At 42.1% G+C, this 19,369-nt stretch overlaps 1 protein-coding gene across 1 annotated transcript in view; it reads right to left on the bottom strand.

The window, feature by feature from the left end:
* Positions 1–1,627: 1,627 nt before the first annotated feature.
* The window catches only part of ngfrb (nerve growth factor receptor b), an 81,971-nt gene continuing 64,229 nt past the window's right edge, over positions 1,628–19,369 (bottom strand). Inside the window, exons 4-6 of the mRNA XM_036946621.2 lie at positions 15,098–15,338; positions 10,113–10,279; positions 1,628–7,395 (exon numbers count right to left, since the gene is read on the bottom strand). Of these exons, the coding sequence (XP_036802516.1) occupies positions 7,052–7,395; positions 10,113–10,279; positions 15,098–15,338 (752 nt within the window). The 3' untranslated portion in view covers positions 1,628–7,051. The remainder of the gene's footprint in view (positions 7,396–10,112; positions 10,280–15,097; positions 15,339–19,369) is intronic.

Here is a 19,369-nt window from a genome sequence, read left to right as displayed (position 1 = left end):
CTATCTGCAATATTAAAGCTGATCTACCCCCTAAAAGTTCTGGTTTCACTTTTAAAATAAATGTATTGACTGCCAAAGCAAATGCATTAATTGCTCCTCTACCCCATAGTCAGTCTTCTATAATGATAAAACATCATTGACAGTTTAACAGAAGAATTACAGTTCTGGTAGTTAAGCGTGTACAGTATGTGACAGAAAATTGTCAGATAGTTCGTCGAATTGAATTGTTATACATATGCTGATGAAAAACGTAATTTATTCCATTAACAATGCTTACATTATTAGTAACTGCTATAAGAACTATATAACACTTGGGATAATAGTTCCTGACCGAATGTCAACAGTCATGATATCTACTACATCTAATATTAAGTGGCACAACTGTTGCGAAAGTGAAACAGCGAAATGTTCAAGCACGTGTCATTTTCCGCTTCATTACCGAGCTGTGTCACTCGCCAACTTGAGGTTAGTTGTTTTGACAAGCTATATGCCATTGTTATGATAGCATTATGTTACCCTCATGACAGCAACCCCCATGTCAAAGGCCAACAATAACTCATACAGCCATACAGCAGCCATACCACTCTGTCTGCATGCATCCCACTGATGGTTTGCCTCTGAAGCTATGCATGGCTTGGTCGACCTTTGGACAGGAGACCAGATGCTGCTGGAAGTGGTGTTTGAGGGCTAATAGGGGACACTCATCCCTCTAGTCTAAGGTGACCCTATGCCCCAGGGCAGTAGTGATTGGAGCCACTGCCCTATGTAGGGGTTGCTGTGGTTCAAATTGGACATTAAACGGTTGTGAACATATTTACGGTCATGTTATGGTCAATTGACACAGGCCTCAACATCATGTGGGTCTCACAGTAGCATGAGTTGCAATGCATGTTTTTTTTCACACAGCAAATGACCTACGGTTGCCGCTTCCCCAGCATGTTGATGTGAATGCGCTCTCAACCAACTTAGCTGGTGTTAAGGATTTCAGTATTTTACAACTTGATGCTTCTTCACCCTAAAAGTTGTCAGAAACTGTAATCCACAGTTGAGTTTTTTTAATAAACATCCACTAAAAACTTCAGCTAACTAAACAACCATGCAATGTTTTTTTTTTTAAATGGTCAAATGATTTTTAACTAAGGTCAAACTCATTTCAGTTGATTTGGCCATAACATTTAGAAAATTACACCATGTTTCCTTTACACTCATTGTAAAGCAGCCAATAAGGAGGGACAAGTAGTACACAACTCTTCCTCACCTCCTTCCTCCTCCTCTCTGTGTGTTCTTTATGTTTGAAGCCCCCGGTAATCAATCTGTCTCATTTGCCTCGAGTTACATGTCAGAAGGACGTTGAAGTGGCTTTGCGGGAAAATGCCCAGAGTCCTGCAGCCTAAGGAGATAATGTGTGAATCCATGGAAGTTACACAAGCTAGCCACATTGTTAATGGGGGTAGTGTGTGTGCATGAGTTTGTGTGTGAATGTTTGTGTGTGTGTGTGTGTGTGTGTGTGTGTGCGTGCGTGTGTGCGTGCGTGCGTGCGTGTGTGTGTGTGTGTGTGTGAATGACAGCGATAGAGACACAATAATTACTTTTATAACCATATTTGAAATCATTGCTTTTTGACAAGATGTTGATTGAAGGACTTTATTAGTTTGTGGATTGTACTGTTTATATAGCAAATTCACATTTGTATAATACAGTGTACATATTAGTAAATACAAGGAACATTCAGTATTTCTCACTTCTGTACATCTTGGCGCATTAAGAATCCGTCTTGTTTCACTATGGACCACATCATCAGGGCTTGGTGACACATCTCCATCAATTTATTTTCATATATTTTCAACAATCCCTTCACTGTCAAACTCCCACCTCTTCCTCTGACCGAACAGTATGCAGCCAAGTGCGAGGTTAAGTTGAATATAAGCCTTCATTGGTATTTTATTGTACTTACTAGGTGTGCTGCTTCACAACTATACAAAACGTATGGCCTGCAACTGTCCTCTAATAAAAATAAAGAAATTAAGTGAATACTGTTTGGGGGGGAAACAATTCTGTCCTCAGTTCAGTTTTCATATCATATTAGCACATTCCTCGTCAGTGTCTGTAGGGGAAACCAACTTTGTTGTTACAGTCATGGCTATACACTGGGTGTACAAAACATTAGACGCCTGACTCAACCTTGTCTGACACATGTTCTCCCCACACAAACTGGCCCGTCTCCTGAGAACCACTGCAGTGAGAGAGAGCGAGAGTAAAAATATGTCAGGAAATGACATAGACAGAGTTTAATTGGAGTTGAATAGCTTTTACATCGTAGTGTTGCATTCAAGGTAACAGTCCATTTAAAGACTGCTGCTGTATCAAAAGAGGCAACTATGGATAATAATTTAGCCAAATAAGTGATAACGTGGGACTGAGCCGAGCTGTACCAATCCACGCCACCCGTCAGTCAGTATGGCTCAGTATTGAACAGCCTGCTGTCATTTCATGCCCAACCCTCGTAGTGGAGAGCTATCATCCTATAGGTTTTCCTTTCATCCCTTACCTAACCTACTTATAACACATTCAGTACATACACTGAGAATACAAAACATAAAAAATACCTGCTCTTTCCATGACATAGACTGACCAGGTGAATCCAGGTGAAAGCTATGATCCCTTATTGATGTCACTTGTTATAGCCACTTCAATCAGTATAGATGAAGGGGAGGAGACAGGTTAAATCATTATTTTTAAGCCTTGAGACAACTGAGACATGGATTGTGTATGTGTGCCATTCAGAGGGTGAATGGGCAAGACAAAATATTTAAGTGTCTTTGAACGGGGTATGGTAGTAGGTGCCAGGCGGACCAGTTTGAGTGTGTCAAGAACTGCAAAGCTGCTGGGTTTTTCACGTTCAACAGTTTCCCGTGTGTATCAAGAATGGTCCACCACCCAAAGGACATCCAGCCAACTTGACAACTGTGGGAATCATTGAGAGTCAACATTGGCCAGCATCCCTGTGGAACGCTTTCGACACCTTGTAGAGTCCATACCCTCATGAATTGTGGCTGTTCTGAGGTCAAAAGGTGGTGCAACTCAATATTAGGAGGGTGTTCTTAATGTTCTGTTCCCTCAGTATATATATATATATATATATATATATATATATATATATACACACACACACACACACACACACACACACATACATACACTATACAGGGATATACCACATTTAGTCCCAGCAGTGTTTACCATGCAATACCGTTGATCCAGACATCTGGGGTTGGTTTCCTAGACAAAAAATGTATTATAGTCCTGGACTAAAAAGCATCAACAGAGGATCTTCTTTGAAATAGCTTTTTAGTTCAGGACTATGCTTAATTTGTGTCCTACTGACTGTGGCTAAGGCATACAGTGAAACCATTTGGGCCAAATATTCTATTTCTTTAGAGTCAGGTCATTGAGGTAAAGTGGGATTGAGTCACTGTCGATCGACTCTAGAGACTGCATCTGAGTCAGAAGTCCTGTCGGACCATGATATTTTACGATAAGCCTTGAGGGCTCAAAAACACAAACTTCAAATGAACACTTATCAAAATCAAATAAAAATACATACAAAACAAACACAACATCATCATCAGGGACCTGAAACATTTCCCAGGTCACTTGTGATGTCGAATACATACGGTGCTCTACAATCTAACCTATAATACCGTTTATTACTGCTAGTAACACATGAAAACCCTTGAGAATACCTTTGTTCGTAATTTAGCCACTGAACTAAGATCAGTAAACTATCGGTGAAACGTGCTGTACAGTACTTACAATAGGCACGTGTGCCTATAGACTCAGGCCAGACTCTTGCAGTAGCAAGCTAAACCAGGCGTGGATCAATTCTGTGACATAGACTGGTTCAAGTCCAGCAAAGCATGAATATTGTCTTCACTCTCTTTGAACCTACCTATATGTCAGTAATGCCAGAATTTAACACGACAGCCCTAACAGATCTCTTTGCATTAAATGATGGACAGAAAGCAAGCGACCACTGTTACTTCCTCCGGACTCCTGTCATTCAACCCCTGTCCCCCCCCCCCAAAAAAATTCCCAATGTGAAATTGAAAAAAAAAAATATATATAAAAAAAATCAAGTTGACAATGAGAATAAATGGGGATACGCTTCACTTTAGGCTGTATTATGCTGCAATTACATTTGTTATAAGCATGCATTGGCATTTTAACCCTCAAATAAGCTAAGAAATATATGACCCCACAAAGCACAACAAAAATAAGGGAACACCCCCCTCAGTTCTTAATTCATAGCTGCCTGTAATGGTTATGCATGCCTACGACACATTTTGAAGCATTTACGAAGGCTTTATGAATGCACCGATGTGCTAACATTTTGACTTTGAGCTAACACGTATAGTGCTTTATTACTTGTTATAAGCATACAATGAGGCTTATGAGGCTTATAATATGTAGGTACCATGGCATGACAATAAGACATTATAAGTGGGACATAAATGCCTATAGCAATTTTTACAATGCATTATAACCACATCTTAATGCATTATACCCGTCAGCTTTAAGTAACCTGTTACCAAAAGGTCTAATTGGCATGCTTCTTTTCATCTTTTCAACTCTCAGTGGTTGGAAGTCCTCCCGTATTGCTCGTCTCCGATCTCTAAGGACTAGCCTTTCATTCGAAGGTTGTTGTCGTGAACAATGGGGAAACTAGACACCCCTGTTTTTCCTCTGATCTGCATCCATCCCTATTCTTTTGTCTGAAGGATTGTCAGTCACAATGGCCACCGGGTCGTCTTTTTGGCAGTCCCCTACTAGATATCATATGAATATGGTCCCTGCTACCTTAAACATTTAAACACTTTTCCAGGCAATGTGAGATCTGATCCTCCGAGCAGCGCGACTGCATAGAAAGACAACCTGAAACGCCACTGATATCATTGCCTGAGTAAGTTCTACAAAGGGCCTTTCCTGAAACACTAGCTAGTGTTGGATCCCTCCACAAGGCCTCCCTCACCTTCCTCAACCTATACACAACTAATTCAGGTTGTCTGAGCGTTGATTAGGAAAAGGAAACAACATTAGACAAACATCCAGCTAATCACTAAAGACCCTGAGAAACTAAACAGAAATAGATAACCCTGGATTTGTATATCTTAGCCTGAAATAATGGCTAGTTGTTCAGTCGTAAGTTATTTTATGTACAGTACTTGTATGTGCATTTTGAATATGATGTGTATCGGTTATATGACTCGCTAGTGTGTACATGCTGTTCCTCTTGCTAACACAGCAGTGGATGACCTCACGGGAAAGGATTACATGATTTATACAGATTCCAGTTGTGGTGTGAATGACTGCAATATTTTTGACTGCAAGTTGGCCGACGTCCATCATGTCCGATAAGGTGTCCTGCATGTGGTCCCTGAAAGGGTGTATGTTCATGTCCAATGACCTTGGTCCTGTGGTCCCTTATCATTGACACAACACTTGATTGACACAGCACAGGCTTTTTTGTTTGTTTGTTCTCTTGTACAGTATGTGTATGCATACATGTGTGTGGATACTGGCATGCATGCATGCATCTGTGTGTTTGTGTACGTGTGTATGTAAGTGTGTGTAGATTTGTGTGTGTGCGTGTGCGTGTGTGTGTGTGTGTGTGTGTGTGCGTGCATTCATGGATGTTTGTGTGTGTAGATAGGCCTATATGTGTGAGTGAGTTTTAAATTCCTAGTCCTTTTCTATCTAGGTCAGAGTATAGGCCTAGTGTGAGAGCCCCAGTGTTATGCAGATGGGCCTGGCCAGATAGAAGCTGGAGTCAGGTTGCCTGCTCCACAGACTACCATGTTAGCCAGCCCAGGTCAGCCAGTCCACTACTCTGACTTTGTTCCAGTAGATATATACATACTGGGAACTGTTCCTATGTCAGGTCTAAAGAAATAATAATAATGCATACGATAACTTAAGTTTGAAAGGGGATATTTCTCCTTAATATTTCATTTCACAAAATATTATGGAGGAAACGGCTCAAATAATTGAGCTTCTCCATATCAATGTGTTGAAAATAATAGAGGCGACGATGCAGGTTGATATGTCATTAGCTTTTTTCACATAAGAATTGGTTTGGATTTAGTGCTAACCTTTTGTAGTCTAGCTCGTTATATCTTTCCAGTCCTTGATCTCTGCTGAAAATGACCACCATTCAGCTTTGACCGACAGTCATTGATTGACTAGCAAATGGTCACAAATAATGGAATATTTTGCCAATAAATTACAAACAATTTAATGTTCAGATATTATAATAGGTATAGGTATGGTTGATAAGCTAGGCTTTGGTAGTACAGAACAACAAAAATGAAATGAAAGAATAGTAGTACCTTGCTGTACGTGTTGAATGCCAAGGGATGTTCATCAAGGCACCACAAGCCAGAGTTCTGTGTTGCAAGTGAGGAATGGATGAAAACAATTAGTTCAGTCATAAGAGAAGCACAGCAAATGAAAATTAACCTCAATCCCCAGAGTCTTGTAGCCTTTTGCTACTTCCGGGTTAGTGAGAGGGCAGAGCAAAATGGTGCCTGACTGTTTTGGGCACACTGAAGACACAGTGGAACATCCAGTAGTATGGTTACAAGGCCACAGTTGACCATCATGGGTTTGTGTATCTTGAAAGTGCACCAGCCACAGAGTTTGACATAGGTTCACAAGTGGAATTGGAAGCGATAGGTTTCACACGATGCGGCACGCTTAGGAAGGACCATAAAGGCGGTAAGGGATGCAGTGGCTGCCGAAGTCTCGCAGAAATGTTTGATTTAGGTCTGGGCCGAGTCTTGGTGGATCGATAGCAGTAGTTTTGGCATCAGGTGTGGATGATCAGACTTTGGTTTGCCGATCTGCATGGTTTGGCATTGGTGTAATTGCTCAGATGGTTGGTGTAGTCGGTTAAATAGTCACAGTATGGATGGACTGTGGTGGGGGGGGGGGGGGGGGGGGGGGGGGGTTTGGCTGTGATGTTTTCGTAGCATTGGCGGTAATGGTCAAATGGTCACACTGCAGATGTGGCAGTGGGTTTGACGGTGTTGGGGCTGAGCACGAGGCTCTGTGCGATGTCTTCGCGGTTGATCTTGCACAGCGCCGTGCAGAGCGTGTCCAGGCTGGCGCAATCCTGGCTCGCCCAATCAGAGAGCAGTGCACGGATTGGATGTTCCTGCTGCCGGAATGTGGCGATGCGCTCTTCCTGGTATCCCAGCAGCCCTGCCAGGCTGCACCAATCTCTGTCCTCCGTGTGGTCGTAGCCCTCCCCTTCTCCACCCCTGTAGAGGAGTTTCTCAACCTCCTCTCGCGTGTGGAGGGGAAGGAGCAGACAAGGCTCCTCATCCACAGTGACCACTGCAGGGAGAAAGATGTTACATGAGCGTTAGTCTGAGGTTACATTTACGTTCATATCTGTTGAAGTAATGTTTAATCACACTGGTCAGTGAGCTCCAAATCCTTACTCAGGATCTGTGTGGACTTTTTGTCAATCATACATTAATGTCAATGGATCATCATTACATCATAGCTTTGACTTTGAATTTGGCTTTGTTTCCAGATGGAATCACTAAACAGAAATGCACATCAGCAAATAGTATTGATTCACTACACTTATAGACAGTATATTGTAGGACTTTGTTCAGGCCAGCTGGAGTGCTCTTTCTGACTATTTCCTCTGCTCCAGTTGCTTATAGTTCTTTGGAACTAGTTCTTGTTCTCTGAAGGTTTTCTAAGGAACCTGTTAATCACTAGAGAATCACGCGACTCCACAGACAAACCAGCCATCTAGTCTAGTTTCAGCCAAGTGTGTGTTTTGAAAGGTCTACATTCTTCCAAACGGGTTCTTCAGGGCTTGACTCCAAACCGCCAGGAGCGCATGCCACTGGTGAACTAACTGTGGCCCCTAACAGAGGTTTATTATTATTGTTGTTGATTTGCTACAGTAGGTTTGAGAGGTTGTGTTCAAAGTGGAGCTTACGAGGCCACCAGATGCCACTCTCCCCAAAGGGAAATTCCTATCCTCTTGTCTTACTGAGTGAAGGCCCTCAGGGTGTTAACAAACATGGCATCTAGAAAAGCTATTCCATACCAGCTTACTGTCCATCAAACCTATTTGTGGTAGTGTTCTGTTGAGTGGTATCACGGTTCAACCTAAATAGCCCAATTATGCATTTTGCTCCATTTTGAAAACTGCTCTCAAAGTGCAAGCAGCCATCAAACGCATGGTACCTCTATGGAGTTGCTTTGTTGCGTGGCACATGGTATAATTGACCTGAATGCTGACTTAAATGTGAATTCATGAATGGATCTTTTCATTATATTTTTTGGGGGGGGAGCTTGTCTAGGTGTGCTATAGTAGATGTGGTGCATTAATCTATATTTTGTGTTACAGTACATTAGGTGTCGGGTGCACAGACCTGTAGTAAAGTTCCCGTCTGTACCTGTCTGTCCCTGGGTTGACTTGTCTCTACATACAGGTGTGTGTGTGTTAAAGTATGTGTGTATGTGCATACTGTATGCCGTGCGTGAGCTTCAAGTAAGGGGAAGCTAAACAAATCTACAACAAAAATTGTTTTACCTTTATGATAAAGTATTGCATGCATCTATTATGGCATTTGCAGACAAATGTAAGCTAGCCTACTATTCCTAATGTGAGGAGTAGATTGGATAGTCACAAGGCTGACTATCCAATCAGTCACAAGACTGACTCACTGTTCGCAAAAAAATTGTCTTTTATAAACACATTTCGTGCAATTCTAAGACACTCTCTACTCTCTATGATTGGAGACAATAGCTACTCTGCTGACAAACTGAGCTAAATAAAAACAACCTTGTCTTGAATACAACCATCTAATCAAGGCCTATGAAAAGGGGAGACACATATTGTAGGCTATGATGTCCATCTAGCCTGGGGGAGGAAAATGTTATCCTAAAAAAACTCACCCAATGATAAAGACAGTGAATGTGCGCACTCACCGGGGATATGGCCGATGCGCTCCGCTATAGTACCAATTAGCCCAAAGGCTGGCAGATGGCGATATTGAGTCGTTTCATCTTACCGTCCATAGGGAATGTATACAGCCGGCTATACAATCGTATCCCCCGTGGACCGGTTCGTAAATAAAACAGCCTATTCAGGCTGCAAAATCATCAATTTCCACCCTAACTATTTAATCGCAAGAAGGCAGACAGAAAACTGGAAAAATATGCATACTTTCTCCATTTTCCACCGCCATGCTAGAGTAGCTAAAGCTAGTCCAGGATGTTGTTTATTGTGTTCAGCCAATCAGGTTGCAGCAGTCTTTTATTTTTGAATCAATTAGACCCTGGGTGAAAAAAACAGACTGCAGCAACCTGATTGGCTGAATACACAACATCTGGGAATAGCATGGTGGTGGAAAATGGTTTTTCATAAAGAAAGTATGTATATTTTCTGTTTTTTTCTGCCTTCTCGAGATTAAATAGAGTTAAAGAGGAAATTGGCGCCTTTGCAGCCTTTGATGGAGAATGTTTTATGTACCCACTGTTCCACGAGGGACACACGTTTGTAGCGGCTAAGTAAGACAATAAGATGAAATTAATATCGGCATATCGTCCACCTTTGGGCTAAGTGTTGTTTGCTCAATAGCCTATTGGGAGTTGAACATTTTGATATCTTAACTAAAGACAGGTTAGAGTTTTTTCTTTGTTTTTCCAACAATTGTATTTAGAAATATTGAGATATGCCTAGGCCTATTTTAGATGCTTTTCACTGACTGCCGCAAATCAACAATCAGCTATTTGAAATGCTGCACGCTGCCAAAATTGCACGCTTCCCGACTGTAGGTTATGCCCTGGCCTTGTGATTGAAAACAATCCACGCTTTAAAAAAAGAGAAGCTAGTGTTTTGAAGGATTTCATTTATTTTTGTATAGGCAGTGGTAATTATATAATTTGGGCAAGTTTAATTCAATTTACTTCAGAGGAAGCTTAGCTTTGCTTATTGGACGCGCCACCTGTGTGTGTGTGTGTGCGTGCGTGCGTGCTCATACATCTGTGCTCGCCTGTGTGTGAGTATCTCTGTGCAGGCCTACCTGTCTGTGCCTGAGTCTGCCCCTGGCCTTGCTGCTCCTGTAGGCTTTGGCTATCCACCGATATGCCACTGTCGCTGTGCAGCTTCTCCCCCTCCGGCGAAGGAGTCTGGTTCTGATTTGCTGTGCAGTTGTTGGCGCCCTGCTTGTTCTGCTTACAGCTGTTCCACCTGCACAGAGATGGGGGGAAAAAAGTACTCATTATATAAAAATGGATTAATAAATGCTTTAAATTGACTTCAAATCAAATCAAATCAAATCAAATCAAATGATGAAGGTTAGGGCCCGTACTCATAAAGCGTATCAAAGTATATATACCGTATCAGCACTCCTACTCTGAGGCACTTTATGAATACCGGCCATGACCCTTGCAGCTTCACAGAGCCGAAGGTCTAATGAAATTAAACGTTAGTCAAAGAAACATTTGTTAAATTCAAGAATACCCGTGTTCAGTTACCTTGTATGGTGTTGTAAAGTTCAGTTTATCCAGATACCCATGGGTCATCAGGACTAAGCATACAACTATGCAATAGTAATAACACTTTTTTTTTTACAAAAGTAATAGTGGGTTATTTTAAAACATGCAGACGCAATTTGGAGAGCCAAGAGTGACTCTATTGGGTTAAATTACTAATTGATCATGATAATCCCACCCACCATTAGTGCCCGCCTGGAGACAAGCTCACCCCATCCCCATCACTATCAATTAACAACATACATGATGAGCAGGTAGAATGTTGAATCCTTTGGCAGAGGATAGAACCCTACCCCCAATTTTCTCTTGCTGGCACTAACTCTCAATAGTCACCTCATATTCTACACAGTCCACTGCCATTCCCACATGCTCCCTTAGCTATGGAACGCCGTTTGGGTCTTGGCGGTCAAAAAAAGATGCGCGTCAAATAATACAATTCTATTGTAGAATGTTGTGTGTGCTGAATTTGCATGTGCCATCCAAGTGCCACCACTACTATCAGTAAGCACTGTCAAAGCTGTACAAAAAAAAGTCTGCAAACAAGCATACACTGGCCACGAACTATGTGTTTATAATACCACGTTGGTAATAAGGCATAATTTGTTTGACCGGTACTTCTGCGGTAGCTAGCTAGCTTTAGCTCGGTACCTAAAAACAATGACCAGTAGGAAATGAAGTCCTTTTCATTATTCTTCGCAATGATTCAGCAATCCTAGTGAGTAATGTGACGGATGAATCAGAATTAGTTGGGTAATTTGGATAATTAAGATGTCTTATCTGCATAATATGCTTATGTGATATACTTGTTATTAGAATGTATCCCTTTGGACTCTGGTGTTGGCAGTTGCACTTCCTCCCTCAGCTGGGGCTCAGTCACTTGGGACCCAGAGAGGGGAGAGGTCAGGCTTGTCTTTCACATGTCCCTGGTGCTATGCAGAATATCAGAAAGGGAAGAGGACAGGAGGGAACATTATCTTCATATGTGAATGTGTCTTTACCCATTCTAAACCATGTGAAAGGATGGCGTAATTAATGGGGAACCAATTACAGATTTCCACAATGTTTGTGTGCCAGTCACTCCCTCGTTTGGCCTTGAGGGATGTGTGTGGTAGTTTCTGGAGTTGACAATTGATTTATGCCATTGGTCGAGTTGGTGTTTTGTGCTAGGAGTAACAGGAACAAGATAGCAACCTCGTCTTAGGGGCCAAACAGAACGATAATTCTTGGCGAATGCTATCTGGCTACGGGATCTCATTTATAAAGTCTCACTTTGTGAACTGTTCCTAATATCTGTGGTTTGTTAACGGATCATTAGAAATGGTGAATCATTGACAAGTCATTGCTATTGCAAAGCTCTCACTATTAAAGATTTAGTTAACGTATAACTGACTTGTGTGATAAGTTTGTCTCTCCTCATTTGATAATACAGAAATTAACCACCACAGTAAGTATTAGCTAGATAGTCACTTGTTGTTTGCCTATTGACATTGAACTTCAGTTCATGAAAATAAATAGCTTGCCAACTACTTAACCCTGTTGCACAAAGCTAACGTTATAAGCAGCCAACTAGCTTCATCTGGCTAGTGAAGCTCGACCGGACCGGGTTATGTGTTGTGAAGTTAGCCACAATAAGGATGAGGCACAATAGTGGAATTTGCAGTTTGCCTTCAAAATAAAAGTACTTATTTGAAAGCAATGCAGAAGGTTAAAATTGGTGGAATCATGCCATATTTAAACTATATAATGTTAAACAAGGTTGGAATGTGAAGCAATGAAATGGGGTATCAGTCTACTCGGTGACACCCACAGAACACAACTGTGAAGAGTTTACGCAAATATTAGCATTGTAGCTCTTATCGCAGGACTGCGACTGTGTGAAATCACCTCCCCAGTCAGACTACTGTACAGCTTTACCTAAGGATTAGGGATCAATGAAATGGGGTATCAGTCTACTGAATACCCAAGATATTTCTTCCCAATGCCCTCCTCAGAGTTATCAGACTCCAAAACATCCACGCAGTATTGTTTTTCCTCTGGGATAATGTTCAATACACATAGTAGGTTGACAATAAATGTGGCTCAATTAGGTTGTTTCAGAGTCCCACAATAAGAGCTACGACGCTAATTTTCTCTGGGTGTCACTGAGTAGACTGATACCCCATGTCATTGATCCACAATCCATAGATAAGGCTGTACAGTGAAATAAGTATGCGCCCAATGCAATTCTAAAGTATAATACATCCAGTGTGATTTCAACCGAAATTAACAAATGATTGTCTTTTGTTGATTTTATATGACAACATTTCAACCTCGTTTATTATGATGTATTCAATTATGGCAAAATTCTACTATTTGTTTTAGTTTGCATCACTGTCAATGGCATACTTTTATTTTGAAGGCTAACCTCAAAGTCCAATATTGTGGCTAATCCTTATTGTGGCTAGCTTCACATAGAATGGTTTGACCACCATTAATCAAATAAGAACTGTCTTATAAATTAGGGTTATTTTATATATTATATAATATAATTATCTAGCTAACTATAGCTCCTGAAACAGATTATGTCGTTTTGCTATGTTTTTGAGGAAGAACATTGTTTGCATCCATCAGCTAGCTTTTTTATATCCAGCACTGTAGGTGCGCAAGACAACTTCACCAGCATCATAGCATACATATCGATGAATCGCTGTGACATATGAAATACGAGTGATAGTGTAATCAATGTGTAATAACTACGTAAAAAATGTATGAACGCGTGAAATTATTATGCGACGTGCAGTCATATTCAGGTCCTGATTGGTAAATAATCTTGTTTGACAGGTCAAATACTGTTATTTGACGTGTATCTTTTTTGACACGCAAAGACGCAAATGGCGTTCCATACTATGCACCCTTATCTGATTAAACTACATTCAATCTAATCCTGTCATCTTCCATACCAATGCGTCTCCTGTTGTTCTGATTAGTTAACACCTGTCAGTTACTTGAATGAGTAAACAAAACACATTTGAACAAAACACATTTCATCCTAGACTCAACAAGCTTTGAAGTGGATCAAAATAAAAATAAAACACCTTCGAACTTTTGACCCTTTAGTTGCTGACACTTCAGACCCCATTCGAACATAATTTCTGTCTGCTATTTTAACCAGGTCTCTCTTGCCAACAAGATGTTGGGCTCCTGAGTGGCGCAGTGGTCTAAGGCACTGCATCTCAGTGCTAGAGGAGTCACTACAGACCCTGGTTCGATTCCAGGCTGTATCACAACTGGCCGTGATTGGGAGTCCCATAGGGTGGCGCACAATTGGCCAAGCGTCGTCCGGGTTAGGGTTTGACCGGGGTAGACCGTCATTGTAAATAAGAATTTGTTCTTAACTGACTTGCCTTGTTAAATAAAACATTTAAAAATCAATAATGTAATGTGCAATTTGTTCGGTCGACATGGTGGGATCTTTTTGTGTGGGGGAAACTATTTATTGTGCAATAAGATATCCATCCTGTCGAGGTATTTTGTGTGGTCCTCACTATGACTTGAAAACGCATGCGCAGTTTATTAGGCTACAGATGAAATAAGTTATAATGAACTTCCCAGGGTGGTGAAAGTCCATGGGGATGAGCTTGATACTCCTTTCCTGTAAATATTGAGGGTCTTCATTTGTAAAGTGACATGATGATCAGGGCTTAGCTGCCAATTACAAATAAAAATGCTCCTGTCCACTTTATCAGCGAACTGTTGTTTAGAGAGCATGTGTGAAAACCAGATCTGGCAAGTTATATAATACTCACATGAAAATATGTTGTAAATTGGATGGAAACCTAGCTATTGAGACTAATCTAGATAAATACATTTTAAAAAACCATTAAAGAAATGTCAATTTCACAGATAAGTCAATAGTAACTGACCTATTGTGCGACCTGTCTATGTCCTCAGTCTGCTTTTCATGCTCATGGGGCGGAAGTGGGTCAAAGTGACACCATTTGATGGGGTATCTGAATATTTCATAGCCCCCCTTCTGTCCCCGGTGCTGACTGCCGCCAGCATCGATGCTAGCCCAACCGTGTTCTGGTCTGTTTGTTTTGAAGCCCCTGTCTTGAGCTGAAAGTGCGTCGGATTATCACACTAAAGCTAGCAGTGCCGTGTCGAGAGTGTAGAGTTGGGAAAATAAGCAATCAATATTACGCGGGGATCAGTGGGGAGTGGGTGTAAAAGGTTTAAAAGGATAGCAACTCAAATGTAGCACAAAATAGGCCGTTTTCTCTGAACAGACGTTGGGGATCCCCAGGCTGAATGTCAGGGGCTTGTGCCCTCACCCAGAAAAAGTGGCAGATTACTTCATGAAATATGAAATAGATGAACTCTATTATCAGATCAGATTCCTTGACTCTTATGTATACCTCATGTCTTGAAAATCTCATCTATCGAACATTGCGTTCCTGTAGATTGGTTCCCTTAAATATTACAATGCAACACCATTCCTCATTGAAGTCCCATCCCATCTGCCCTTCTTCCTCACCTCTTAAAGACGATGAAGGCTACGAGGCCCACCACAACGGCTGCCAAGATGGAGCAGTAAATGGGGATGAGGTTCTTGTTCAGCTCGTCGCCTATGAACTTGATTGTACTGGTAGTGGTGGTGGTGGTGGCGGTCTCCGTGGGGCCGTAGGGGAAAAGGGCGTCATCGTCAGTGAACGAGGGCAGGGACGAGCCCCCAGAGGGAGGGGGCGAGATGGAGGAGAAGAGCGGCGGGTTCAGATCTGCAGGAGAAGAGAAGAACAAGATGGTGGTGAGAATAAAAAGTGGGAGAGAAATGGAGTGAATATAATTGACCGTTGTCTATTCATGTATGAGTAAATATATGTGAACTGTGAACATATCTGATGTGAATCTAGATAGAGGCATACAAATCCGTTAAGGAATTTCATGAGAGATGGCGCCGGAGGAGATCAAATCAAATCAAAATGTATTTGTCACATGAGCCGAATACAACAGGTGTAATGCTTACTTATAAGCCCATAACCAACGATGCAGTTTTATGAAAATACCTAAAAAAGTAAGAGATTAAAATAACAAATCATTAAAGAGCAGCAGAAAAATAACAATATATACAGGCTATATACAGGGGGTACCGGTACAGAGACAATGTGTGGGGGCACCGGTGTCGAGGTAATTGAGGTAACATGTACAAGTAGGTAGAGTTATTAAAGTGACTATGCAATAATAACAGAGAGTAGAAGGGGAGGGGGGCAATGCAAATAGTCTGGGGAGCCATTTGATTAGATGTACAGGAGGCATATGGCTTGGTGGTAGCAGCTGTTTAGAAGCCTCTTAGACCTAGACTTGGTGCTCCGTTACCGCTTGCCGTGCGGTAGCAGAGAGAACAGTCTATGACTAGGTTGGCTGGGGACTGACAATTTTAGGGCATTCCTCTGACACCGTCTGGTATAGAGGTCCTGGTATGCAGGAAGCTTGGCCCTGGAGATGTACTGGGCCATACGCACTACCCTCTACCATTCCAGGCAGTGATGCAACCAGCCTCCTTTTCCTGTAGTCCACAATCATCTCCTTTGTCTTGATCACGTTGAGGGAGAGGTTGTTGTCCTTGCACCACACGGGGTCAGTTCTCTGACCTCCTCCCTATAGGCTGTCTCTTCATTGTCGGAGATCAGGCCTACCACTCTTGTGTCGTCAGCAAACTTAATGATGGTGTTGTAGTTCAGTCATGAGTGAACAGGGAGTACAGGAGGGGACTGAGCATGCACCCCTGAGGGGCCCTCGTGTTGAGAATCAGCATGGCGGATGTGTTGTTACCTACACTTTCCACCTGGAGGCGTCAGGAAGTCCAGGATCCGGTTGCAGAGGGAGATGTTAAGTCCCAGGGTCCTTAGCTTAGTGATGAGCTTTGAGGGAACTATGGTGTTGAACGCTGAGCTGTGGTCAATGAATATCATTTTCACATAAGTGTTCCTTTTTTCCAGGTGTGAAAGGGCAGTGTGGAGTGCAATAGAGATTGCATCATCTGTGGATCTGTTGGAGCGGGATGCAAATTGGTTTCTGGGATAATGGTGTTGATGTAAGCCATGATCAGCCTTTCAAAGCATTTCATGGCTACAGACGTGAGTGCTACCGGTCAGTAGTCATTTAGGCAGGTTACCTTAGTGTTCTTGGGCACAGGGACTATGGTGGTCTGCTTGAAACATGTTGGTATTACAGACTCAGACAGGGAGAGGTTTGAAAATGTCAGTGAAGACACTTGCCAGTTGGTTAGCGCATGGTCGGCGTTCAAGTCCTGGTAATCCGTCTAGCCCTGCGGCCTTGTGAATGTTGACCTGTTTAAAGGTCTTACTCACATCGGCTGCGGAGAGCGAGATCACACAGTCGTCAGGAACAGCTGATGCTCTCATCCATGTTTCAGTGTTACTTGCCTCGAAGAGAGCATAAAAGTTATTTAGCTCGTCTGGTAGGCTTGTGTCACTGGGCAGCTCTCGACTGTGCTTCCCTTTGTAGTCTGTAATAGTTTGTAAGCCCTTCCACATCTGACGAGTGTTAGAGCCGGTGTCGTACGATTTGATCTTAGTCCCGTATTGACGCTAGGGAATTTTTCTTGAAATTTCCCATGTGAAATTAAGCCCGGGAATTTGGGGAATTTTGCTTAAATTCCTCCAAAAAGTTCGCTCATAACAGTGAACCTTTTTTTGTGGTATACACATAAGGCAATTCTAGGTCTTGTAGTATATTTCGGTTAAACTATCCCCAATTCAATGGAATTGCAAGCATCTGCATGCACAGTGCATTCTTCCATCACATGCACATCTGATTCTCAAGATCTCGCACACTAATGAGATGCTATTGAGCCCACACTACTACACTGTCTGAGCCAAGGACTACATGCTTTCTGGTAAGCTTTGATTACAATATTGGGTAGGGTGAATATGTTTTATATGACATACATTATTTATTGTTAACTAGTAAATAGTAGCATTCAGTAAAGTGTGTTTAAATCATTTCTAACTTGTTCACAATTTCTGCTAGTTAGTATTTACTACCATGTGGGTTTCCATAAATGTTTCATTTTAAAACATGTATCTTACAAAGGACTTGTTTAATCTAACTGCTTAACTATTGATCTGTACATGGAATTGTATTTGTTGTTTTTTTACTCATTTTTTTCTCATCGTTACAGGAAAATGCCACGGGCACTCTGATGTGTGGAGACATTTCAATGCAGCTAATGTAGAAGGAAAAGCGATGTACATTTGCAAATGCTGTTTTAAATCATATGTGAATAATGCAACAAAGATGCAGAATCATCAGGCAAAGTGCATTAATTTCCCTCAGCGCTCACAACTAGCATCTGACAAAAGTCCCTCTACTTCTATTCGAGGTGAAAATGATGAATAAGACACCTTATCTATAGCAACAGTTCACCCCTCCTCCTGGAATCAGAATATTTTTTGACTCAATGGAGGAACGTAGTCAGAGAAATGCTGATGCTCAAGCTGTGCATGCAACTGGTTCACCTCTGATGCTCACTGGCAATGTGTATTGGAAGAGATTTCTGAATGTTCTTCGCCCAGAATACACCCCTCCAACCAGACATGCTTTATTATATTAATTTGCTGGATGCAGAGTTCAACAGAGTTCAAGTGAAGGTCAAGCAAATCAGAGAAAGCAGACTATTGCAATCATCTCTGATAGGTGGTTGAATGTTTGTGGGCAAGGAATAATAAACTACATCCTCTCCACCCCTCAACCAGTATTCTACAAGAGCACAGACACAAGGGACAACAGACACACCGGTTCTACATTGCAGATGAGCTGAAGGCAGTCTGCAAACATGAAGGCTGCTTGGTCTAAAGTGGAGAAGTCCTACCCTCACATCACACCCATTGACTGTGCTGCTCATGCATTGAATCTGCTCCTCAAGGACATTATGGAACTGAAAACAATGGATACACTCTACAAGAGAGTCAAGCAAATGGTTAGGTATGTGAAGGGTCAGTTAGTTATTGCAGCAATCTACCTAACCAAGCAGAGTGAGAAGAATAAGAGCACCACATTGCAGCTGCCCAGCAACACCCGTTGGGCTGGTGTTGTCATCATGTTTGACAGTCTGCCGATATGGACAGCCCCATCAAGAGGATCCACCTGGATGATGTATTTTGGGAGAGAGTGGCATGCAGCCTGAAACTCCTGAAACCTATAGCAGTAGCCATTGCACAGATTGAGGGAGACAATGCCATCCTGTCTGATGTTCAGACGCTGCTTGCAGATGTAAGAGAAGAAATCCGTACTGCCCTGCCCACTTCACTGTTGCTCCAAGCAGAGTTCTAAATACATCAAAAAGCGTGAAGACTTCTGCCTGAAGCCCATACACGCCGCAGCATACATGTTGGACCCCAAGTATGCTGGCAAGAGCATCCTGTCTGGTGCAGAGATCAACAAGGCCTATGGTGCCATCACTACCTTGTCTTGCCACCTTGGCCTGGATAAGGACTAGGTACATAGGCTGTCTGGCGAAGTACACTTCCAAGCAAGGGCTTTGGGATGGAGATGCAATATGGCAGTTGTGCCAACATATCTCATCAGCCACCTGGTGGAAGGGACTTTGTTGATCTGAAGCTCTTTCTCTTGTTGCCTCCATCATCCTCCAAATCCCACCAACATCAGCCACCTCAGAGCGCAACTTGTCCTTGTTTGGGAACACACACACCAAAGCATGTAACAGGCTGACCAATACAAGGGTTGAAAAATCGGTGGCCATCTGGGCAAATTTGAGGCTTTTTGA

Source organism: Oncorhynchus mykiss, chromosome 16 (assembly GCF_057628025.1).
Source record: "Oncorhynchus mykiss isolate SJ-2025 chromosome 16, ASM5762802v1, whole genome shotgun sequence".
Classification (NCBI taxonomy): domain Eukaryota; kingdom Metazoa; phylum Chordata; class Actinopteri; order Salmoniformes; family Salmonidae; genus Oncorhynchus; species Oncorhynchus mykiss.
Note: the sequence above shows the minus strand (reverse complement) of the source record. Positions and strands in the feature narration are given on the sequence as shown.